Here is a 27,612-nt window from a genome sequence, read left to right on the forward strand (position 1 = left end):
CTGTTCCACTTTTTTTTCAATTTTCAACATCAACTCTCTAATTTCATTTATCTCAGCTTTTAGTGGACCAATTTTGATAATTTTTTTAAACTGGGATCACGTGGGTTAAAATTTTCAAATATAATACTTTTAAAAGCGTATAATTACTGATTTTCCAAGTTTTTACGTATAAATGAATATTCACTTGCAAAATTGTACTGTAGTATTTTTTATCAATTAATCTACATACATTCACTTCTAAATATTAATTTTAAATAAATAATAATTTCAGAAATAAATAATTTCGTAAAAAAATAATTTATTTAATCCTGGATCGATTACTTATTAAGTCATTTAATATAAACTATTTAAATGTAAAAATATTAAATATTCATATAATTTTATTTATGTTAGATACAAAAAATAAGAAAAATTGTACAGTTGTTAAAAAAATTCCCTAGGCTCTACTATTCAACGGCTTTCAATGATTTCGATTTATTTGAAAACTTAAATTCATTATTTGTTGGCTCTAATAATTTTAAAAATTAATAACTTTTTTCCAATTCAGATTGCAACGTTATTTTGCGAAAACTACTTGATTTATTATGCTGAAATCTTGTGTAATGTTTTTTTTTATATTAAAAATATTTTCTGGGTAAATTTTGAAGGTTCTATGTGTTTTTTAAATACCTGAACAAGATTATTTAATTAGAAGATTTAATTAGAAATTTTTTGTCTTCACAAAATTTTTGTAAAATGAATAGCTGCCGATATTATAGCAACAAAAAAAGAAAAAAAATTGAATTTTTAAATTGTTACCACAAATTGTGAAATAAAAAAAATAGACCATCTTTTAGTGCCCGCATAGTGTAATTATTATCATCATCATCATTCTGGCTTTACAACATTGCGTGGGTCCTAGCCTCCTCAAGAATTTCTCTCCAGTGGTCCCTATCCATCGCCTTTCTCCGCCAAGCAAGTATTTCCATATTTCTCATGTCTTCATCGATGTTATCAAGGAACCTTGTTCTGGGTCTTCCTCTTCTTCTCTGACCAATGGGTCTATCAAGGAGCGTTTTCTAGCTGGGTCATTTTGTTCCATCCGCATTACATGTCCTATCCACCTCAGACGTCCTTCTATAAAGTTCGAAGTTGTATCGTCTTCTCCACACTCCAATGTCATTCACTGCTCTATAGACTCGCCTTAGTACTTTTCTTTCGAAACATCCTAACATGTTTTCATTACTTTTTGTTAGAGTCCAGGTCTCTGAACTATATGTTAGGACTGGCCGTATTATGGTTTTGTAGAGTTTTATTTTTGTTATAATTTATCCAGCTGTTTGTTTCGCAAATTTTAGGAAACACAGTGGTTAAGATTTGAATTCGGTTTCGCTAAGTAGAAATCGTTTGATTTCTCTTTTTGTTTTATTTTTGTATTTCTCGATATAATTGTGGATTTAAGGAGATTGAGCCCAAAATAGCATCTGTTGGCCGTGCAAATCCTGCGGTTTATCTCAGATAGTATTATTTTCAGTGTTAAGGAGCGCTCCCAGGTATACAATTTCGTTCACTGCTTAGATGACGTCGTTTTCTATAACGAGTGGTCGTAGGATTTGTGGTTGCGTGTTTATTTTTATATACTTCGTTTTGTTGGTGTTTATTATTAAACCCATTTTTGTAGCTGATTCTTTTAATGTTCCATACGCATCTATTACAGCGTTTTCCGTTCTCCCAACAATATTGATATCATCAGCATAGACCAGGATTTTCACTGATTTATTATATATTGAACCAGTGGTTGTAATTTGTGACATACGTATTACTTTCTCCAGAGCTAGATTGAACAGCATACAGGAGAGAGGGTCTCCCTGGCGCAGCCCATTATTTGTTATAAAAGGATCAGACAGTTCCCCCTGAATTCGTACTCTACATTCAACTTTTTTAAGAGTTAGTTTTGTTAAATTTACTAACTGATTTGGTATTCCTGAAGCATGTTCATAATTTCTTTAAATTATTCCCTTTAATAAACTATTTTCACGCCGCCCATGCCTGCATACCTTCGTTTTGTTACGCCTTTTTTAACAAAGAAATAACTTCGCCAAATGTTTCTTCTTCTTTTTATCTTGTTTTGCTACATAAAAATCTTTCCTAATAACAAAGGAAGAAGGACCTATTGTGAAATCTCCGAGCTACCTTCTCAGAAAATCAGAAGAGTTGTTTTTCGTAGAAACTTTACTTTCTATTGGTAAACGCTACGAAAATGAACCCCAATATCCCGGTTATTTAATGTCAATTTCGCGTGGCATCCTTCAGCCAATATCCCTTCCCTATTTTCAACCTTCGCTTGTCTAAGCCCTTCTAAATTCACAATCCGATATTCATTTCCAAGTTGGTTCCTGTGGCAAGCGGTCTTATCTTCGACAATCGGCGGTAAGTGGATTTTCAATTCACCCTTATTTATCTTTACACAGTGAGTCCTATATTAAATATTTTCTCTTTTGTCCAACAGACGTGTTCCACTTCGAAGGAACGAGGTCACTTCTGTTTGCCGATTAACCATTAGCCATTAACGATTAGCCATTAGCCATTAGCCATTATTTAATATTCACTATTCATTGTGCATTATTCATCATTCATCTCTACTACCGATTATTACCTGTGCTATTCCTGTTTGGCTGTTTATCTTCTCGTCTGCCGAAATCAACCCGAGGAATTACTGATTGAAAACCGTAATTCGTTGCTGTAGCTACCTGTTGCCGAGGACCAAGTGTCAAGTGACTTTATTGAAGGCCTAACGCCACTATCTGTATCCACCTGTGGCATATTAATTGTGAGTAGTAAATTTTATTGACTAAAGCTCAACTTTGATACCTAAACCGTAAGAATTTGATTTACAACGTTTAGTTTAGTGACCTTGCTGTTTATGGTTAAACGGAACGAACTATTATGAGTTTGAACCTACGATATAATATATGTATAAATTACGGACCATTTCTTTTATATTAATGTAGGGTATATTTATGTTAAATTTCATATATAGATTTGAGGTGATCACATTCAATAAAAAAAATTTTTGGTAAACGTTTAAGTGTTCTCAAGGCATAATAATAATTTGTTTGACGAATATTGACTATTATAATGTCCCTTGCTTTCTTCTATTCTTGAGAATACTACGTTATGCAGAATTATTTTCCCAAAAAAGATATTTTTTGTTTTTATTCGATTATAAATTAATCAATCACTTATCTCGTGTCATCTAACTGTGCCGTAAAGATTGTTATAGTGTATTTTTTTTATATACCTCAATATAATTTTGTTGACGAACCTTTTGCTTTTTATTTTTAATGTTATGATATGAATATATATTATTGTGCATGGTGTATCTCTTTCAGGCATTTTTACTGATTTATGTTATTTGTTTTATCGTATAATTAGTGTATCTGTGTCGAAATATTGAGTGTGTACCGCACGATCAAGATACCTTTCCTCTCACGGTTTATTTTATTCTCGCGTATCTTAACTGTATCTTATCTTTCTCATTATCGTATTCTCTATGCCTTAAGGTTTCCCTGTTCCTCTAAAAATAGGGTGGTGCCCAAATAACTTTTCTTCTCTTATCTCTTATCTTCTCTTCTAACTTCTTGTCTTTGTGTCGTAAGTACTTCCTTAATTGATCCGTGATATTTGAGCTGTAACAAGAACCCCGACCAAGATACCTCTACCAGACTGAAGCCCGAGCCTAGTACCGTTCTTTGTGTAACCTTCAATCGATCATCGAGAGGGTACACAGAAAAGAATGGCGCCCAATGTGGTAGCTAACAGCAAGAAAATATCGTCCAATGTGGTAGCTAAATGGTAAAAAATAGCACCGCAACGCAGTCTTCAAATATAAGTATCTTCTCTTCTCTCGACTATTTTTTATCTAAACGAGTTTAAAAATGGATTCTTCTGTTATCTCTTATCTCAAGGTAAATCAGATCGATTACGAACTGAAAATCAGAGGTATTAAGTCAAATAGAACTCTTTCCGAAAAAAAATCTATCCTTAAGAAAGCCCTTCAGAAAGCCACTCCGATTATCGATCTAACGGAAAATCCCCTTATCTTTGAAGATGAATCAAGCCAGATCGAAACTATCTTTTCCGAAGTCGAAAATCTTATTTCTGAATTTGAAGGAAACCCTAGTGATTCTGTCTACAAAAGAACAAAGGCCCATTTATTGCATCTTTCCCTAAGACTACAACGTCTAACCCCAGATCCACAGAAACCTGTGGAATCGAATTTTAAAGACGAAGCTATCTCTACCTGCCTTCTGTTAGAAGCAAACCTAGATGATAAAATAATCACTACCGACTCGAATCCTGCATATATACCTTTAACTTCACAAGCTCCTATGCCAGCCATTAACCCTATCGTCCATGTTAATACTCCTGTCAATGTAGGTGATTGGAATATTAAATTTTCCGGTGATCCTAAGCATCTATTTAGTGTCTTGGAAAAAATTCAAAATCTTGCTGAATCGCGTGATATTCCCGATGCGATACTTTTCCGATCTGCCGTGGAATTTTTTTCAGGTAACGCAGCTAAATGGTTTAGCAGCGTTAAATCTAAACTTACCTCTTGGCCACAACTGGTCGAATTACTTAAATTCACATTCCTTCCGCATGGCTATGAAGACGAACTGTGGGATCAGATCAAAAGCCGTAAGCAAAGAAAAAATGAACCTTTCGTTCTGTATCAAGCAGACATACTTAATTTAATAAAGAGATTACCGAGACAGCCCTCCGAAAAAACCATAATCTCTTATATTCGTTCAAATCTCCTACCGGAATATTCTACTATGATAGCCACTAGTACGGTGGATACCGTAGACCAATTATCTTCTCTCATTAATACCGTCGAAATAAATGCTGCCTCAGTTTTCAAACGTGACTCTCCTTCTATTTCTAGCGTAGAAAACCAAAGGGATGCCCAGAGAAACCCTCCGAGACATTTTCAGTCTAGAAACAATTTTTCTAGTAATACCTTTCCCACGAACCGTTCTTTAGGCAAGAATTACGTACCTCCCTTAACTTCTAAGCCAAACTCTTCCACTGCGTGTTGGAATTGCCAAGGCAAAGGACACAGTCACCGTGAATGTCGTCGTCCGAGGAAAATATTTTGTTATCGATGTGGAAAATCTCAAGTTACCTTCCCACAATGTACAAATTGTAATCCTCCAAAAAACTAACGTACGGAATAAATACTATCGGCTATTCTATTCCCAGACATCCCAAAAAGTCCGATATCTCCCGATCCTCCAGTTATTCTTCAAATAGAATTCAGAATAATTTACCTCGAGATTACCGTTCTCCTACATCTCACCGAAGTACCTTTAACTCCCGTCAGCGAAAACAATGGAATAAGAACCGAGACTTTTCGCATAGAAACTCCTACCGCTTTACCGAAAATGAGTGGAAAAATTACCTTACGGAAGTTAGAAACTTCTATCGTCTTCCTTCTCATAATAAAGTCTGTCCCCTTGTGATCTCTAAAAAGACTGATAAAAGACCCTACATATCTGTAAATATCTACAATCAAGATTTTACTGTACTATTGGATACCGGTTGTTCCATTACGTGTGCCGGACAACAAGGTCTCGCTTTTCTTAATCAAAATAAAATTCCAATAAATAAATCCGTTAACTCGACAGTTTCTCTAGCAGACGGTTCCAATAAAAAAGTAACTGGTCTCATAGATTTACCTATTCTTGCCGATAATGTCTTTAGAGTAATTCAATGCCTTGTAGTGCCTTCTTTACCGTGTTCTTTTATCCTTGGAAGTAATTTTGCTGAACAATTTTGTCTCTCAATTGATTTTAATACCAACCAATGGAATACTAAGTCCGACAAACCAAATCATCCTTTTCCTATGGCCAATCCAGAAGCTATCTTCCCGCATCTTTGTTCGTTAGAATCTCTTAGTCCAACCGACCGTACCTTAGCGAACAAAATTATTAATAACTTTAACGAAGTTAGTAGCGCTGAAGGTATAGGCCGCACAAATAAAATTCAAATGACAATAGATACAGGCGACTCAAAACCATTCAAGCGACGTCCTTTCCCTATGTCTCCATATATGTCGAATATCTTAAATAAGGAACTAGATTCAATGCTCCAGCTAGGTGTGATAGAACCCAGTTGTAGTTCTTGGTGTTCACCCGTTTTGTTGGTTAGGAAGAAAAATGACGAATTTCGTTTTTGTTTTGATGGTCGTACTTTAAACGATGTCACTAAACATGACACCTACCCGCTTCCAAATATCGATAGGATCCTCTCTCTTTTACGAGGTGCAAAATTTATCTCGTCTATTGATCTTAAGAAAGCTTTCTGGCAAATCCCCTTGGAAAAATCATCTCGTGAAAAAACTGCTTTCGCCGTAGTAGGTCGAGGGTTATTCCAATTTACCGTTATGCCTTTCGGTTTGTGTAATTCAGCACAAACACAACAACGTCTAGTAGATGCAATTTTCGGACCTGAATTCGAACCCTTTATTTTTTGTTATCTTGACGATATAATAGTATGTTCCCCTACCTTTGAAGAACATATCTCTCTTCTTTCTAAAGTTAAAGAAAAGCTAAAGGACGCAAATCTTACCATTAACGTAGATAAATGCGAGTTCTTCAAAACTTCCCTTAAGTTTCTCGGTTATATCGTTGGTGATAATTCTCTTCGGTCGGACCCCGAAAAAATATCTGCTATGATAACCTATCCCAGACCTACAAACACTACCGAAATTAAACGCTTCATTGGACTTTGCTCTTGGTACCGCCGTTTTATTAAAAATTTCTCTACCCTTGTCTCTCCAATAAACGATCTCCTAAAGGGTAAAGGAAAAGAAAAGAAACAAACCATTACTTGGAATCCTGAAGCTGAAAAGTCTTTTATCTTAATCAAGCAAGCCTTAGTATCTGCCCCCGTACTGGTTCAACCAGATTTTTCGAAACCCTTCGTCGTTCAAGCCGACGCCAGTGATACTGGAGTTGGAGCTGTTTTGACGCAAAAATTAGATGATAGCGAACAAGTTATATGTTACGCTAGTCGATCTCTGACTAAAGCCGAGCGAAATTTCTCTGTCACAGAACGTGAGTGCCTTGCCGTCCTTTTCGCCATTGAAAAATTTCGTCCGTACGTTGAAGGAACCAAGTTCACCGTCATCACTGACCACTATTCCCTTCTCTGGTTGACTACCCTCAAAAATCCCTCTGGTCGTCTTTGTCGTTGGGCCATGCGCCTCAAACAACATAACTTTACTCTTGTTCACCGAAAGGGATCCTGCCATAAAGTACCGGATGCACTCAGTAGAATGCACGAACAAGTCCCTCTGGACGAAACTCCTGTAAGTCCCGAATTAGCTTCTCTCGATGTCGATCTAAATAGAATCGAGCCCTGGTACGATAACTTACGGTCAAAAATTATCGCTAATCCAGATAACTTCCCCCAATGGAAAGTAGAAAATGAATATGTTTATAAGTATGTACCTACCTGTCTACCTTTTAAATCTAACGAAATAGAATGGAAAATTTTAGTACCTTCTCCCCAGAAACACGACGTTCTCAAATCCTGTCATGAACCTCCTACTTGTAGCCATTTAGGCTATTTTAAAACTTTATCCCGGGTCAAAGAGAGATTTTACTGGCCGAAGATGAGGAGAGACGTCCTCAAATACGTTCGTTCTTGCCAAGTCTGTGGAGCACAGAAAGCTCCAAATGTTCCTCAAATGGGTTTAATGGGAAATCAGAAGAAAGCCGAGTTCCCGTGGCAAATAATTGCTATTGATTTTATCGGTCCCCTCACGCGCAGTAAAAAAGGTTTCTCTTGGTTACTCGTCGTGACTGACTGGTTCTCTAAATATACGTTAATACAACCCCTACGCAAAGCTACCGCTCAGAATGTCGCTAACTTCCTAGAAAATAATGTTTTCTTAACTTTCGGTGTTCCCCAACACATCATATGCGACAATGCCTCTAATTTTAATAGCAAAATTCTTAAGAATCTTTGTCATGAATACAGAGTTCAAAAAATCTGGTTCACTGCCGTTTATTCCCCCCAATGCAACTTCGTAGAAAGAAGTAATCGTACCATTTGTACCGCTATTCGCAGCTATATTACCGAACATTCCGAATGGGATAGAGAAATTTTTAAAATTCAACAAGCTATTAATACCGCCCGCCATGAAGTTACTCAACACTCCCCAGCTTTTCTGAATTTTGCCCGCAACGTTCCCTTATTAGGAGATTATTATAATCGTCCCTATGACCAGCTCCAAAATATCGAATTCTCTCCCGGTAACAGAGACGAATATGCCTCTGAAATAACTGGACTGTCAACTGTCTTCAAGGAAGTCCAAACCCACCTATCTAAAGCCTATGAAAGGAATGCCAAATACTATAATCTCCGCAAACGAGATGTTCAATTTTCTGTTGGTGATACCGTGTGGCGCAAAAATATTGTTCTTAGTAGTGCTCCAAAACGTTTCATGTCTAAGCTTGCTCCCAAGTATGTCAAGGGTACAATATCTAAAAAATTCTCTCGTCTGGTGTATCAAATAAAAAACGAAGATGGTACTAATGCTGGACGCTGGCATATAAAAGATTTAAAGCCGTGTTATAGTGACTCTTTTGATTCCGAAGTCTCAGAAAATGAGCAAGAATAACTATTTACCATGCTAGAAATATATATATTATACCTTTTGTAACTGTCGTCTAACGCCCACATCTAACTTTATTGACTAGGAACTTTTACCTCCCATATCTATATATGTTATAATACGTCTGTAGTAAAAACGGTTATTTTACTATTTCCTACTATTTCTTATCTGACACTCATACATACATTGTTGTAACAAGATTCGTGAAAACACCTCTCATGTCTTTCTACCGATGTATCTTACCTGTCCATGTAAATTGATGTTTGTTGAGACCCCTATAATTCATGGTTAGTCTTAATTGCTTTGATTTCTACTTATCTATGTCTTTATTTTTACTTTCGACGTCATGCGATTTACCTTAAATTTTTCGTCCTATCTTATAACACACCTTACCTCATTGCGTTGATAAAATAATCGTTATATAGGCTGTGCTGTAGTCCTTACAAGCGAAGAAATCTTATCGTGTTACCTTTATTTAAAAATTTTTACCTTATCTTCAAATAAAAATGTAAGGATATCTTACCTGTTGGAAATATACCTTACCTTCCAACGAAAAATTTACCTTACCTTCAAATGAAAATTGAAGGGTACCTTATCTGTTGAAAATATACCTTATCTTCCAACAAAAATTGGAAAAGATTTACCTTACCTTCAAATGAAAATTGAAGGGTACCTTATCTGTTAGAAACACACCTTACCTTCCAAAGAAAATTGGAAACATATCGTATCTTGAATAAAACTACCTTGACTCCAAATGGAATAATTAAGGACTACCTTATTTAAGAAAACCTAAGATTTTCTTGCCTTTACCTTCTAAAAAGTACAATTGCCTTATACCTTATCTTTACTGATACAGTGTTTCTAACAAGACTTCCCCTAAATCCCTAAACACACTGTCCGGCTGTGACATCTCTGTCGTGTTTAGAATTCCCAAATCGTGTAGTACTCTCTTTCCTACTTGGTTTAACTTTTGATGTGAGACCCAACATAGAAATAACATCTTCTCTACCCCTTTTCGTCATAGAGATCAGCATCTGCCAGAGATACTAGGCACTGAGGAAGGCTAGGACTGATGTTAGCGGACGTTCGCCAGTTGACTCGCCGAAAATAGTATCTGGATCCTAGTTTCTATTGACCATCTGTGGTAAGAATTCAGTCGTTCTTCAACCGGAATGAGGCCAATTAAATGACTCTCTTAGTGTTAATTTTGGTGCCTAAGAGGTTAGTCCCATCAATACCAGAATAAATACCCTATGTGCACCTGAAAAATTATGTACCATATGTACCCCCTGCTCCTAAACCTCGGGTTTTTGCAACCACATTACTGAAATATAATTTTTAACTCTATTAAATCTCAATCTCTTGTTAATACTGCATAGACTTTTGATAATCATTAAGAGATACTAAGTACGCAAATCCTCATTACAATTCTCCTTGTTAGTTACAAACTCCCTACCTACCTAACCAAAACTTAACATTAGTCTTATTACCTTTATGCCGGGTTACGAAAAACGTTGGCATATTAATCGTCTATTATTACCGCTTATATTTCAATAAGTACCGTTATATGGATTTTTAGCTATCTTCTTACACCACTGAAACTAGGTTAAGTCTATCTTTCTAGTGATGATATCTAAGCAAAATACTCGGACTATCTATTGATACAGTGTTATTTAAACCAAGGTGCCTCACGTTAACAATCTCGCGACGAACTCACTCTCTCGCTCATTGTTTAACGATCTCCATATTGCCTTGTTTGCCTTACGTGTCCTATTTTGCTGTAACAATATCGAGCGGATACCCTCTTATACCTTTTGACACATAAGTGTATATATTAACATAGTTGTATAAAAATATTATATAGGTTAAATAAATTCATTAAGCTTGTACTTTCATACCTTTTGTAAAAATTATAATTATTAAGCATATACCTTTATAACTTTTGTAAAACTTGTAGAATTACTTTTATGTTTTGTCTATTGTGTTAGATAGATACTATTTAGTGTATCGTTTATGTTATGTTATAATGTTACTTGGTCATATTGTACGTATGTGTTATCGTAGTAACGTAAACTTTCCTTGTTTTTCTCAACTTGTCTTTACGATAGTTCTCCCATGCTTCCTTGTTTCACAGTTCCGATGCAAACTCAGTACACCCAGTTTACATCGTGGAAAGGGCTGTGAAGCATGTTCATAATTTCTTTAAATTATTCCCTTTAATAAACTATTTTCACGCCGCCCATGCCTGCATACCTTCGTTTTGTTACGCCTTTTTTAACAAAGAAATAACTTCGCCAAATGTTTCTTCTTCTTTTTATCTTGTTTTGCTACATAAAAATCTTTCCTAATAACAAAGGAAGAAGGACCTATTGTGAAATCTCCGAGCTACCTTCTCAGAAAATCAGAAGAGTTGTTTTTCGTAGAAACTTTACTTTCTATTGGTAAACGCTACGAAAATGAACCCCAATATCCCGGTTATTTAATGTCAATTTCGCGTGGCATCCTTCAGCCAATATCCCTTCCCTATTTTCAACCTTCGCTTGTCTAAGCCCTTCTAAATTCACAATCCGATATTCATTTCCAAGTTGGTTCCTGTGGCAAGCGGTCTTATCTTCGACAATCGGCGGTAAGTGGATTTTCAATTCACCCTTATTTATCTTTACACAGTGAGTCCTATATTAAATATTTTCTCTTTTGTCCAACAGACGTGTTCCACTTCGAAGGAACGAGGTCACTTCTGTTTGCCGATTAACCATTAGCCATTAACGATTAGCCATTAGCCATTAGCCATTATTTAATATTCACTATTCATTGTGCATTATTCATCATTCATCTCTACTACCGATTATTACCTGTGCTATTCCTGTTTGGCTGTTTATCTTCTCGTCTGCCGAAATCAACCCGAGGAATTACTGATTGAAAACCGTAATTCGTTGCTGTAGCTACCTGTTGCCGAGGACCAAGTGTCAAGTGACTTTATTGAAGGCCTAACGCCACTATCTGTATCCACCTGTGGCATATTAATTGTGAGTAGTAAATTTTATTGACTAAAGCTCAACTTTGATACCTAAACCGTAAGAATTTGATTTACAACGTTTAGTTTAGTGACCTTGCTGTTTATGGTTAAACGGAACGAACTATTATGAGTTTGAACCTACGATATAATATATGTATAAATTACGGACCATTTCTTTTATATTAATGTAGGGTATATTTATGTTAAATTTCATATATAGATTTGAGGTGATCACATTCAATAAAAAAAATTTTTGGTAAACGTTTAAGTGTTCTCAAGGCATAATAATAATTTGTTTGACGAATATTGACTATTATAATGTCCCTTGCTTTCTTCTATTCTTGAGAATACTACGTTATGCAGAATTATTTTCCCAAAAAAGATATTTTTTGTTTTTATTCGATTATAAATTAATCAATCACTTATCTCGTGTCATCTAACTGTGTCGTAAAGATTGTTATAGTGTATTTTTTTTATATACCTCAATATAATTTTGTTGACGAACCTTTTGCTTTTTATTTTTAATGTTATGATATGAATATATATTATTGTGCATGGTGTATCTCTTTCAGGCATTTTTACTGATTTATGTTATTTGTTTTATCGTATAATTAGTGTATCTGTGTCGAAATATTGAGTGTGTACCGCACGATCAAGATACCTTTCCTCTCACGGTTTATTTTATTCTCGCGTATCTTAACTGTATCTTATCTTTCTCATTATCGTATTCTCTATGCCTTAAGGTTTCCCTGTTCCTCTAAAAATAGGGTGGTGCCCAAATAACTTTTCTTCTCTTATCTCTTATCTTCTCTTCTAACTTCTTGTCTTTGTGTCGTAAGTACTTCCTTAATTGATCCGTGATATTTGAGCTGTAACAAGAACCCCGACCAAGATACCTCTACCAGACTGAAGCCCGAGCCTAGTACCGTTCTTTGTGTAACCTTCAATCGATCATCGAGAGGGTACATTCCTAGCTCTTTCATTGCTTTGAATATTTCTCTTCTATTCACAGAGTCGTAGGCTGCTATGTAGTCTATAAATATGTGATGAGTATCAATGCCATATTCCAGTGCTTTTTCCAAAATTTGTTTTAGGGTTGCAATCTGATGAATTGTCGATTGACCACCTATGAAACCAGCCTGGTATTTTCCTACTATCCGTTCTGCATGTGGTGCCATACGGTGACGTAGTACGGTGGAAAATATTTTATACGCTGCATTTAGAAGCGTAATTCCTCTGTGGTTAGAGCGTTCAAAGATATCTCCTTTCTGTGTCCATATTTCTCTTATAAGCTGCTGTAATATCATGAGGGTATCATGACCACCTTCTTTATATAGTTCAGCTGGGAGATTATCTATTCCAGGTGATTTGTTTCTGGCTAGTTTTTTAACTGCATCTTTAACTTCAAGAATCGTTGGTGGTTCATCCTCCCTCTCGTCTGTTCCCCTTACCTCATCTTTTTTTCGTCTTCCAGGTTTTCTTCTTCTTCCTCCATATTAAGTGCCTAGTTAAAGTATTCCACCCATCTACTCAATACATCTTTCCTTGTTGTTAATAGATCGCCATTTTGACTTCTGCATTGTCTTGTGGTTGCCTTGAATTCTTTTCTGTTAATGTTAACTGTCTTATAGAATGCTCTGAATTATATCTCTCTGTTAAGGTTTTCTATATATTTAAGTTTCGTATTTAGGTGGTTTCATTTTTTTCTTTTATGTATCCTCTTTCCTTCTCTTCTCTTTGCCAGGTAATTCTCTACAGTGGTTCTAGTTCGTCGGGTAAGCATCTTTCTGTAGTCTTCATTTTTTGCTTTTGTTGCTTTCTGGCATTCATCGTCAAACCAATGATTTTTACGGGCACAAATTTCTGTTCCTCTTTTATCTGTGTAATTATTATTTCTAATAATATTTCGAAGAGATTAAAGCAAAAAAACAGGATCATATACGACTTACCCAAATGAGGGGGGTGTTATTACACTTACACTTTACACTTATACATATTATATGAAATTATGCAAAAAATCTAACAAATTTTGACATTTATTAAAATTTTGTAATTTATTATTAAATATAATTGATTTTGAAATTTATAATAATAGATTTTGTGGTTACAAAATTGTAATAAATGTCTCGAATTTTCAACGTAAGTACGTATAATATGTATAAGTGCGACAGAAACGCACCATATAGTGCATTTTCGCGTTTTTCAGATTTTAAATCGCTTATACCTCGATAATTGTAAATTTTAGAGAAAAATTACAAGAAACCATTTTGAAGCAAAGCTTCTATACTATCATTGCATTACTTTTTGTTCTCTACAGTAAAATGCTGAGGCGAGCGTCATGGAACTAGCGCCACAAGATGGCGTCGTCAAGGGTAGCGTCATAGAGTAGCGGTTCTTGACATCGATTCACTACTCTCGATCAATTCCTTTCTAGTCATCATATTTACTCTAAGCAAGTTTAAATAAAAAACTGCATGAAAAATAACTAACAAAATATAAACATTACATGAGAGGTAAAAATTTAAAAGAATATCTGTCACTAAAAGATTCGATTCGTAACGGTTGTCGAAATTTAAAATAAAAGTCATAAATGTCATCCGATTAACAACATTGAATCATGTTTAAATTTTTATAATACTCATTTTAAAATAATTTCATATAAATACAATTATTATTTTTAAACATATTCAGTTTATATAATAATTAAATTTAGTATCAAATGATATTTATTTTGGCCTGAATTTGACAGGTTTGTCATTTGACCAGTAAATCGATAAAAATCTGCAAGTAGTCTACATGGGCAAAAAAAATTGAATGAAATTAAAATGGGGTCAATGGCAAGAAATTTCAAAAATTGCAAAAAACAGTATAATTGATATTATTTTGACATTAATAAAAATTTCAAAAGTAAATATTATTAATATGATTAATATCACCGCTCTAAAACTGATTTCACTTGATCTCTGAGCATTTTATACGCATCTCACTCGCTCCATAGTATGCGCTTAACTTAGCATCTCACTCTTTTTTGTTTAATAAACTACAAAATGGTGTATATTAATTTTTTACCAACTCTTCGTTTTAAAAAGGTTGACGCTGAAAGGGCTTGATGATGGTGCTAAACAAGTGCGAATACAACAGATAAACCATCATATCCCGTTTAATTTTTAGTCTATTGAATTAAAAACAATTAAAATCTTCAGTAAAAAATCTCTTCTGTTATTTGTATTGTAGCATTTTTTCTGTATATTTTTAGTTGTTGAGTTATTTTGAAAAAAATTGGATTTTTTGAGAATTTCCGAAAATAGTGTCTTTACTTTAAACTCGGATTTTTCCAAAACTAAACCTTCTAAACCAGTTATACTTCCAGAATGTTTGTATATAACTGAAGTAAATTGTAAATGAGCAACGAATCGTTTTAGCCAGGGTGGTTTTGGTGAGGGTGAGTTTGTTACTTTCTGCGTCCCAAAAAATATAAGCGGACTTTATTTTATTTATAAATTACCTTAATTTGCATGCAAATCACTTTTGCCAGGGTCATTTTAAAGGTTTTTTAAGATCTATAAAAAAGTTTCGATAAGGTTTCCTTGAAAAACTTCAAACTATTCAACATCATTTTTGGATTTTTGTATTCGATGAATAAAAGTCTACTTTCGAACAGCCATAACTTTGGTAATGTTAACTATACCGTAATAATAAAAACGAATCTGTTTTACAAGCTTAATTTTATATCCCATCAGTTTTCCCGATAAAATCGTAAGTTTTTGGAGTTATTCGCGAAAAAACGTTTAGAAACATTAAAAACAAACAGTCACGAATAATTCTAATATTGACTTTTCCAAAAATTTCTAAAGAATATTTTTTTCTTAAAATTCCTATTTTAGCAACAACCATGTTTTTTTTTAACTTTTTGCCATATGCTAGACTTTGATCTTTTAGCTATTTTTTAACTGCTGTCAAAATTTCAAGCAAATCGATGCATATAAAAAAATTCAGAGGTACCGTCATATCCTGGACTAATAGCTAGTCTATTTTTTTGTTTTCTATATATCTGCATGAACACAAATTTATAACATTTAATTTGGATATCAAATTCATCATTATCAGACGTTCAAATAATCCTTTGATGATAATATTTTGAAATCCTTAAACAATTTCCTCGAAAAGCTGTTAAAATGCATCAACGTAAGTATATAATAGGGTAAATAGACCAATCATACCACCTACGTTGTATACATCAACGCCCGACTTGACAATATTATAATCACCGTTTCCTTTTTCCTATTACACGGACGTATGGAATATACTGGCCCATATTTTGCCATCAGATATAAAATAATAATATAATGTTAACCACTGATACAATAAAAAATAAAGAAAAACAATTTTGAGGGACTCAATGTAAGACAAAGACGAAACAAGCGAAATCCCAAGTTACGCTAAAAGCCAAAACCGTGAAATCATCATCACAATTTTACACTGCGCGTCATTAAAAAAAGGCCACCTAGAATTTTATAAAAAATTTTTAATAATTTTAAGTTAATATAATTTATTTTATTGTAAATAAACTCCCACAATGCAGAAACACTTTTAGGCACCGCCATTGGTTGCCGATAGGTCAATTAAGGGTAATCGGTAAGGTTCGCAAAATTGATATCAGTCTTAGGACTTCGGAGAATGCACGTGTTGTTTTTCTTGGAATATGGCTCTTCTGTTTTTCAAAAATCTTTCATTAGTGTACAGTTGTTCAAAGAGTGACCTTGTGCAAATTTTAAAACTATGGCTGAGAGATTTGCTAGATCTGTTTAAATTTTTACTTTGATTGATAATGGAATCAGTCAAAGAGAAGTGGCCAGGCAGCTTGGGGTCAGTCGTTGTATGGTCCAAAAAACATACCAATGATTCGTAGAGACTGGATCTCACGAACGACGACCAGGATCAGGCGCGAGAAAAATCACGACGGACAGAGAAGACCGTTCTTTACGGCTAGAGCAATCCAAAACCGTTTGCAAAATGCTCACGGGTTTACATTCCGCATTTCTACAGTGAGAAGAAGGTTGAGGGAATTTGATCTAAGTGCTTGCTGTCCAGCAACGAGACCTTTGTTAACAGCAGCACATCGACAACGCCGACTCGAGTTTGCTAAAGACCACGAGTATTGGACGATAGAAGATTGGACAAATGTTTTGTTTAGTGATTAGTCCAGGATGGTTCTTTATGGATCAGAAAGTCACATCAAAACGTACAGCAGACGTGGGGAAAGATATGCTGCTTGTGCTCGACGAGCACGTGTTGCTTTTGGAGGAGATTCTGTAATGTTTTGGCAGTCATTTCATTCGAAGGCTGTATTGATCTAGTGTTTATTAATAGAGGAGCGTTGAATGGTCACCGATACATTACCGAAATTCTAGAAGAACATGCAATGCCTTTTGCTAAGTTTGTGGGCGAAAACTTTATTTTCATGCAAGACAACGCGCGGTCTCACGTAGCCAGGATAGTAACGCAATACCTGGAAACCGTCAGTAGTGTGCCAAAAATGAACTGGCCTGCTCAAAGTCCAGCTTTGAACCCGATTGAGCATGTTTGGGAACAACTCAAACGAAGAGTAAGAAACCAAATACCTGCTCCAATAAATCGTGAGCAGCTTCGATTGGCGCTCATGGAAGAATGGGAAGCTTTTCCTCAAGACAACATCCAGAATTTAACCAATTCAATGCTAAATCGAATAAGGAGTGTAATTCAAAGTAGAGGTGGTAATACAGAATATTAAAAATCACGACTATTGCAATTTTTATAAAGAAAACAGAAAAAATTTGCAATGTTAATCTTTAAAAATTTTGCATTAAAATTATCATTTTGGCAGAAATGGTTGCATACTGCTTTAGAATAACATTACACAAACATCTAATAACAATCAATCTTTTGAAGGGTTCTTAAAAATTAAAAAATGGCTTCTTTTTAATGACGCGCAATGTATAATATAAACTTTTACCAGCCATTTATTTATCAGAGCCTACCGATCCTACATACCTGCATCTATTACTTTAGATGTTTTTCTTTAAGGGCTTCTCCGCAGTGTTTCAACTTTTCTCTTCCAATATTTCGTACCACCACTTTACGCATCTCCATATAGTCCCTAATATTGATCCTTTATACCTCAAACTATATCTTTTTATAATAATTTAGCCATCCAAATTTACTATACCGTACCTATGGTACAAATTTTATATGTTTTTCTTCAATTGTCCCCCTACTTTATTCGCCCTAATTCTTTTTCATTATTTCCCACTAACACTAATAACTCCTTTAGTACTTAGTGCCTCTTGCATATTAATCAGTCTCTCCTACACGCGTAACAACCGTACCTGTTAGTTACTTCAACGTCCATATTTTTACCCTTGTAGTACCTATGCTTTTAATGTTTTAGATTTTTCGTTCCAGATATCCCGTTGCTTCCGTATTTAAATTCAAAATTTTTGTAATATCATATCCAAAATTATTTGAATCTTTCAAGTGCCGACCTCGGGCTGTTTTTCTATCAAAACTATGCAAATCCCGCCGCATTGTGCTGCAAGAAGTCAACACGAAGTCCTGACGCCGCGCCCCTCCCACCTAATCGCGAACACGTGTATATCAAAATAAACGGGTAAACTAAGGGAGAAGTGCGGAAGGTAAAGGGCTAGCCGCCTCGATTCCTTCCCACTTCTCTTCTATTTTCCTCTGTCCTGCCCTGCGTCGCGAGATCCACATGATGCGCCGAGTGTATGTGGGTCAGTAGGACATCCCCACCATACCCCACCGCCGCTCCCCCTGACTTTATTACTCCAATAGTGAAAGCGGCGTTGCCACGGTCGGTGTTTTCCATGCGGTTTAAAATACCATTATTTTTATTTGATTTTACATAGATGTTTCTATGACATAAACTAGTTAAAAAGTTTTTACACTGTTGTAAAGCTTTTCGGCTATGAAATCTTATTTACTGATAATAATTGAACAGTTATAAATACTTTATTTTGTCTTTTAAGTCTCTATCTAGGTCGATCAAAATGACTTTTGTTTTGGAATCCAAAACTTCAAAACTAGGCGTTTATAATTTTTTAATTGTCATTAATTCCTTGATAAAGTTAGTAAAATACATACTTTTATATATTATATAAATAAGTTTTAATTTTTGTTGAAAAAAAATCCGTTTTTGTTGAAAACCAAGGATTTTGCTACAAAATGTTTGAATTGTTGAATGTTTTTCTTGTTCTCAGAGTTTATGATTTTTAATGCGTGAGTGGCTTCTCACTTTTCTTCGTTAATATACCAGTTCCACAATTTGTCCTTTTTTGGCGTTCATTTTTGTGCTATTTATAGATAGTTATAGTACTGTTTTTTTTTTATCATAAGTCAAATCAAAGGTGCTTAGCCCCAATATAATATTTTTTAGCCATAAATATTTAATTCCTGAGATATTAACGAATAAACTTGGCAAAAATGGCTAATTTTTTTAAATACTAACAAAATAAATTTGTGTTAAAAAAATGCATTTTCTGATAATGCTGGTTACTAATGTGCAAGAGTTTTTGTGATCCAGATTCAAGGTACCGAGATATCAACAACCAAAAATAGTCTTGACCTTGTTAATCTGGCCTTCGCATATTCAAGTGTTAAGGGGAACTAAAAATCAAGTGCCAGCTACATAAAAAAAAACAGGTCAGAGAGTTCGCTTTTACGAACCAAACTAACTTAAATCTAACCAAATTTTATCAAACCTGACCTAGTTACATATTCCAGCGCGCTTGCACCTCGTACCTCATCATTTCTATAACTACCGCTTAACTATGGTTGTTGATATCTCGGTATCTAGAATCCGGATCATAAAATTTTCCAGAATTAGCGTCATTAAATTGACCTGAAAATACACTCTTTTAAATCAACATTGATTCTGAAGGTATTTAAAAAAGAGCCACTTTTTGATATTAAATTTTCACGAAAAAGATTTGTTTTCACGTTCTGAGCTACTGCACAGTTTCTCTGATGACTCCTGTTAGGACGAAATACATATAAGCGAATAAGCAGAGGCAGTATACGTGAAATCAAATTTTAACTTTTCTTTGTCTTTTCTTTATCTTTATTTACTCTTTATGAGTATAAGAAACCAGTTCACGAAAGGATTATGCTTAGATGAATCGGTATGTTGTAAAATGCAATTTTAGATTCCCCATGTCGGTCTTTTCATCGTATGTTTTGCCTTGTAAATTGTAGAAGGCAAATATTTAAGCAAAAATCAAGAAAACATGAACAAAAGAAAAAAAAATTTAACCAAAATAATTGAAAGAAAAATAAGAACTGGTTTACAGGAATAAAGAGATACATGGCCTACTTGAGAGCTCAGTTAAATTTTAAAGCTCCCTTGGGCATATATTGTTTAAGTTAGAGAATAGTAAAAATCTAATATTAAAATCACACACAATTTCTGAAACGGTTTGAATGTGCCTTGATACATCCCACAAGATGTCCATGCAAACATTAGTAAATACACTATGTAAATACACTTCTTCAATAGAAAATAAAGACAAGTTGATTATTTAAAAATACAGAGTAATAGCGTAGATTGGAATGTTTTGTTAAAAGTATCCTTTATTTACTAGTTTAAATATTGTTGCTCTTTTTTCCCACTCAGTAATTTAAAATATATCGTGTAATACTTTTTTGCAATCTCCTACACTGTCATGTCCAACAAAATCCTAATAACCTTGTCCGAATTATCCGTATCTAGTAAAATGTTGGACGGAGCGGCAACAGCGCTGGTGTGTGATGTAAGTGTGTATGTATGTATGACTACACCACCACAGCTCTAACATAGACCTGGTTCATTGGAAAGTAGGTCACTGGTCCCGAACTCACTTTCACTTATTGCATGGACTCCTAATCATTTGTGGCCCTGTGCTGCTAGCGGCGACACGAACGAGAGAGAACGCAGACTACAATCGTCGATAGACTTCGGCAGTTCGCGGTGTTGTGCCGATGCCGCGTTTCGTCCGCTGCTGTTGGTCAGTTTACATTCACAGTTTGCGAATCGTTGATGGTAGTTGCTATTATGTTATTTCGACTCTTTCATAATAACAAACGGTTTCGATTTCACTGAACAACGCAACGCGTGTGTGTGCCACTTTTTGGATTATACTACAACTCTTTTCTGGATATAACTGTGTAGTGTATTTGTGTTTTATTTACTATGACGTTTAGGTAGACTGATATTTTGTGAAATGTTACTCGAAATGGAGAGCCACTCCTCGCTGTTGTCTTTGAATATGTCCCCATTTAACGCGAACTCTAGCGACTCCCCAATGAATAACCAAGCCCCCAGTCCTTTGCCGCCCCAGTATAACTCTCCCCCTATATCCACCCCTTATAGTAGCTGCCAGCAAACTATGGGAATGCAACATCACTATCAACAATCCATGATGATGTCCCAGAATAATATTGACCCTTCTTATTTGTTTTCTACAGGAGTCAACACGCTGTCTGGGATCGACATGGGCCCCAGCTATCAGATAGCCGGCTCTGCCACTTCCCTCACCGGTGTTGGAGACATTACAGACACCAAAGACGGAATTGAGGAACTGTGTCCTGTGTGCGGGGATAAAGTTTCGGGGTACCACTACGGCCTGCTTACCTGTGAATCTTGTAAAGGATTTTTCAAACGAACCGTGCAAAATAAGAAAGTTTATACGTGCGTCGCTGAAAGGAGTTGTCATATTGACAAAACCCAGAGGAAGAGGTGCCCTTTTTGCAGGTTTCAGAAATGTCTGGAAGTTGGGATGAAGCTAGAAGGTGAGTTTTTATCTTTTTATTTACTCTATTTAATATACACCTGTGAATTGGTATATAAAATATATTCAAAACTGACGAAAAAATCTTTGTAGAATAAGCAATTACAAAAGTACTTTTCTTAAATAAACGAAAAATTTTTGAAAAGTAACAATCACATGTTTTGTTGATCGAAATCATAACCTCACAAATATACCGATTATGTCAAAAATAAATGTAGAAATATTGAATTTGGCGGGAAACCAAATATATAATCACCATTCTAATTTTGCCATAATGATAGTTCAATGTTTCTCAATAGTATATATTGATCCGTCAAATTTGTTTAAAACATGTCCGAAGTAGAGTACAGTAACTCCCTCACTAGAACCAAGTTAATTAACTTTTTTGCTAACTAAGTATTTGGTGGTTTTATCAGTTTCTATTATTCATAACACATTTTTTTCGTTGATTTTAACATTTGAAGGCATTCTTTTTATAATATTCATGATTGGTTCGAAATCTTTATGGCAGACAAAATAAATTCCATCTCATGATTTAGTCTTAATAATTGCCTCACTGATAAGTACTGAAAATTTGTACATTTTTAAAAATTTTACAGCATGACATGAAAGTTTTGGCATTTTTGCAGTGCATTTGGGGTTGACTTTCTTTAAAATAGTTTATTTGACTACGTGAAATCAACTTACAAAAGTCTCTACAACACAAGTAATGACAGCATGTGATTGGTGTCTACGTCATATGTTCCATCAGTTCAATACTGATAAAATCTCTTATTTTGGAAAGATATCTGTTCTTTAAAGGAAAATGTTCCTTACATTGTTTGTACATCTCCTTTTTCCTATCTTCTTTATAGAACTAGGTATTGCTTACTCCATTATGTTTAGCCTTCTTCTGAGGCGCTGAGAACTCTTGCATTATCGTTTAGATGGTTTTCCTACTTGCCTCTGCGTGTTTGGTTTGTGAATCTTAGCTCATCTTAGCTATCCATCTTGTGTCATCCCGTCAATATCGCTTTTGTGTTCTAATCCATCACATCGCCTCTTATACTTCCAGTTCTTCTCTGATACCCTGTTTATTCTACGCCATATAGAATTCACAAGAAAGAGTTCTGTATTATCGGTTCTTCAGTGGTTCAACCCCTAGAATTATTCATTTCATGACTTTGGTGGAGATTGGTCTCTCAGTTTACTTCTCCCAAACGTTTACCCATACTGTGTTTTACGTTCTCCCATACTGTTTTTTGTATTAGGTATTTTCAATGTATTTTCCTTCATATTTTAGCATTTGGGATTATCGTAACATACAAAATGTCTTTTATTATAGAAAATATGTTTTTTGAGCTTATGAGAAGTTTATTAAGAAGAAGACATAATAGATTGTATGTCTTTTCTTGACTGTATAGGATTCGTCATTATTTAATGTTCCCAATTTAGGTACCATATTCAATATTTTGCATTATCTATGGATCTTTTCTTTTATTATTTTTGGGTGTTATACTAATAATACTCTGATTAAGTCCAGTATACATATTGTTTACAATTTATTTTACAATTTCTGATGAGTTTTCCTGACGTCCTTATTTTTCTGCTTTTTTGCTGTCCACTCCACTTTTTTTCAGATTTTACTGTATTTTTCACACAAGATCAAATAACATCATTCTTATTCCTGCACCATGGCTATTTATTTGCGATGTGCTTTTTACTGTAAGGTAACAACTAAGATACAGGTTGTTTTTCTTTACTGTGTTTTTACCAACGTCTTTCAGAAATATTCTAATAAATACTACACTAGACAATAATATTACATTTAGGCAAGAACGAAATATTTCAACAAATTTCTCACCATAACAATTTTTTTTATATGCATCATTAAAAATTAGGTCACAGCGAAAAATGAGGTCATACACGATGAAGTACTCACGTCACAATATGCGTGTGGAAAGAATTCAAAATATGAAACATTTATGTTTATAAATAAAATCTGCCGAATTATTAGCGAACTACTTTTGTGTTTACTAAATGCTTTTTGTTGGATTAATTAAAATAATGGAAAATCTTTTAAGGCTCTTTGTTTGCTGTAGCACTAAGTCATCGCAATAAAGGTGGTTGTATATAATAATAAAATGATAAGATGTAGATAAAAATTTAGCACAAAGATGCCAAACTGAATTAAGAATACCCATATAAAAAATATTCAATATAATTTTGTTGAACCAGTTAAAAAAGCTGTTTTGAGTTTCTTTTACGATCCTTTTTACTAATCTTTCGCGCCAAGTGCAATTAGGATAACATATACTGAGATTGCTGGACTACGTAGCCAAGCAAAGAGTTTATCTACTGTTTGTTCAACACTTTCGTTCCAAACACATTCTAATTTAGCAACGCTTCCGTCGCAAGTCGATAACTTCAATTCCTCGAAATAGGTATTAACAGCAGTATAACGGGAATAAAATTCCTTGGTTTAAAATCCAATTAATAAAATTTGGCAGTTCTTGCAATCGCAGACCGGCAGGTGCATTATCTAATGGTAAAACAGTTCCTACTTTGCCAAATGATGCCATTTCCAAGTTATAGTACTAAGCGACCAAGATAATTTCATGAGAATAGTCTCTTCTGCAGTAAACACTGTTTTTGCTTTATTTGATCGCGAATAATCTTTGTCTGTCCAATGTTTGAACTTGTTACTCGGCTTTGGGAGTATAATGTTTCAAGTTATATTACCAAGTTGACTAAGATAATTTCATGAGAATAGTCTCTCTGTCGTAAACACTGTTTTTGCTTTCTTTGATCTCGAATAATCTTTGTCCAATGTTTGAACTTGTTACTCGGTTTTGGAAGTATAATGTTTCAAGTTATATTACCAAGTTGACTAAGTTAATTTCATGAGAATAGTCTCTCCTGCCGTAAACACTGTTTTTGCTTTCTTTGATCGTGAAGAATCTTTGTCCATTGTTTGAACTTGTTATTTCCAAGTTTTTAAGATTCGTACATCCGCTAGCTCATACACTTTTACTCGACGATAACCCAGTACTATATGTCTACATTTCCAATCATATATAGGATAGTAGTAGTTTTTGGACGACTAACATGGGATTCGTTCAGTTTTTAACCCTTATCAATATAGTAGCGTATTTCAATAGTGTTGAATCCAGACTGTGATTGTGGTTGTTGTTCCAGCTTTAAGTAAAACTGCTTTATGAATTTTCTCAAATTAGTCTTTTCCTTTTTTTTTATTTATAAAAAACGTTCACTTTGACTTGCTATTAAACTAGAGCATTTGCAATAATTATGTAGAATTGCCAAGTGAAAACTTAGCAAGCATTATTTCTTAAATAACTACCCAGAAAAATACTTTTTTATTCGATACATCTTGACGTACTCCCAATAATAACGTAGATGTAGAAGTTTTTCAGTACTTGCTTGTTTAGTAATTCATCGCTTTTTTGCTTTCCTGTACAGAAAACACTGAATTTTTACTCGCATTAAAAATAGGATTATCCTTATACGTTTGGGCAATTTTATAGATATGTAGGTATTTCTTATTAAAATATGATTATATGTTTTAGCAACTTTGTCTCCGTTTGACTAATTATGCTTCCGTATAGTCTGTCTAATTTGGCCATTTAAGGAACATCATCACTTGTTTCTCTTACTAGGAATTTTTGGGTTTTAAAATTAATTAGTCTTTTATTTGGTATTCTTAATAGAGAATGTAGTCCCTTTATTTCTATCAATTGCTATGTTTGGGCATGTCGTTTAGGGTGTTATGTCTCAATTCATTAAATCTGGGATATTCCTTTTATTGTTCTTTTTCCGAAAATTTTAGAATCGTCTAAATCTTTTTCATGTGGGCGGTTCTTAAAACACATCTTTGATGTTCTGAGTGTATCTGTTAATCCGTTCTGTCATTATGTCGATATAAGTGGCCCCAGTGTGCATACAGTAACCTAATAACAAAGTGAAGTAACATATGTGACCTAGATTATACGTTATTCTTCAATTTTTATACCTTATTTACACGAAAACTTAAATTTATATGTTGTTTAACTTCATTTATTACCTCCAAAACATTTTGTATAGTAATTTACATGGGTAAATTGTTAATGTAGTGGTGGAATAAGGATATGCAGTTAAAGGTAAAGATTCAATAAGCTTAGATTTTCAATTTACTTAAATTGTCATCGATCCTGACTACATGTTTCAACGCTGGAGGTCGTTATGAGCATATACTGGTATGTTATGTTACTATAATTGCCATCTAGACACCGCGTTTGAGTTCAGTCTTCACAAGTCTCCCTGATATTTGATTGTATACATATACATTGGCTTACATATACCATCTATATCAGCCTTTAGTTTTGTGATGGCCTGATTATGCTGTATAACCTGTAAACAGCGAAACCGGTCGCCCAATCTTTGTCTTAATAAATACCTACACGGATAGTGAGGAAACTTAACATGGATTGTGAGTATAAGACCCTTTTTCCTAATATTTATGAATATGTGCTTACACCAGCAACCTTTTCATCATTCCTGAAGTATGTTCGTATTAAAAAGTGAAAGTTTAACAATATAGTTCCCATGAATTAACTGTTTAAATATACCTACATATACGCTATTCACATTTTTGCAGTTCTCAAATTTCCCAAATTTCAAGTATTTTCAAACTGAATGTTTACGCAGAATAACCTACTTTTTAAATATTATCAAACCCTCGCAAATATTTAGATAAAAACACAGATAATTAAGTTGTTTACTTACTACGTTGTGCTTATTCTGCGTAACTTTATTTCGTACAGAACTTTTTATCAAACGACAAATATACTAAATAAAAATATTACCTTTGGGTACTGCAGTGTTTGTAAGGTTTTGAGTTTTGTTCGTTCGATATTTACCTATTGATATTTATTCAGAAGTTAGTAGAATAGTCACTGGGACACGAAGTGTCTGTTGCATAAAAATTGATTTTATTCATGAGGTTTAAATACTAGCGCGAAAAGAAAATGCCAGATTAGCTTTTCTGTGAATGAAAAAACTTCTAACGACTCCACTTTATGACTGGATGTTCGATTTGGGTTTGTAAAAACATATTTTGTACAGTTTAAACATATAGTATGCGTAAACAGTTGTTTGATACGAAATTCTTCGAAAAGTGGGTATGTACCTGTTTTGAAAAAGCTATAGATCTCGACAGAACGCAGAACGAATGAAAATGTGTTACAAATGATGGGATAGATCACTTATAAGTATTATTAAATAACATAATATACCTTATGTAGGACATCGTTGCCAACTATAGAAATGCAACCTTTTATGTCTGCTAATAAACTAAATATTCAAGGAAAAGAAGTTACTGGAAGATCAAAATGACCCTAGCTAAAGAATGTAAAGGATTGGGCACGCATAATTATAAATTCACTATTAACAACTGCAGCCGCCTTTACTCTAATGATTGTTAGCTTTTACTAATGCAAAGGGCCTCTATAGAAGAAGAAATAATAGGTTTTATATCCAAAAGTGGACAGAATAAGGTATAATATACTTAATTTTTATTGACTTAACTGCAATATTAATATTGTAAATTTGGCATCATACGAAAACATTATCTTGGTTTTCAGTCGAAGTTGTCTCTTATTTCATTAATTTATCTACACATTATATTTTATATGTTATATTCTATTATTTTATACATTATAATTTGTCAGTAATGTCAGTTGATGTTCAAGGTTACTCTATGAAAAGTAATAATTATTTCGTGAAGAAATTTTTTATAAAAGTTTACATACCAGATTCGGTAGTGTTTGTAAAAACATAGTTTAAAAAGTAGGGTTTCCAGTTAATGACTATAAAATGTTGAGTACTGTGAGTATCGTTATACATTTATTTATATAAAACAAATTAGTAATTCTACTAATTAACTATAAGAAAAACTGGATCGTACCTTCCACGTCACTACGTCAGTTTGTTCAAATTGCTTGAAAACAGTACCGTAGCTAGAGCTGATGTAAAACTTCAGTCGACGGTGGTTATAAGAAGCCTATAAACGTTGCTCAAGACACACCCGCGGAAAACCGAGATATCGACCAAAAAGCGAACCGCAAGGAATCGAT

The 27,612-nt window shown here is 34.3% G+C and overlaps 1 protein-coding gene across 2 annotated transcripts in view; it reads left to right on the forward strand.

Annotated features, from left to right (window-relative positions):
• Positions 1–27,612, forward strand: part of ftz-f1 (ftz transcription factor 1) — a 520,286-nt gene that overhangs the window by 291,689 nt on the left and 200,985 nt on the right. The window contains exon 2 of one of the 2 annotated variants that reach the window (XM_072520365.1): positions 21,180–21,503. In XM_072520365.1, the coding sequence (XP_072376466.1) occupies positions 21,180–21,503 (324 nt within the window). Of the gene's footprint in view, positions 1–20,597; positions 21,504–27,612 lie in introns of those variants that run through there. The other variant, XM_072520364.1, reaches the window with a different exon arrangement.

Source organism: Diabrotica undecimpunctata, chromosome 1, assembly GCF_040954645.1.
Source record: "Diabrotica undecimpunctata isolate CICGRU chromosome 1, icDiaUnde3, whole genome shotgun sequence".
NCBI classification, from domain to species: domain Eukaryota; kingdom Metazoa; phylum Arthropoda; class Insecta; order Coleoptera; family Chrysomelidae; genus Diabrotica; species Diabrotica undecimpunctata.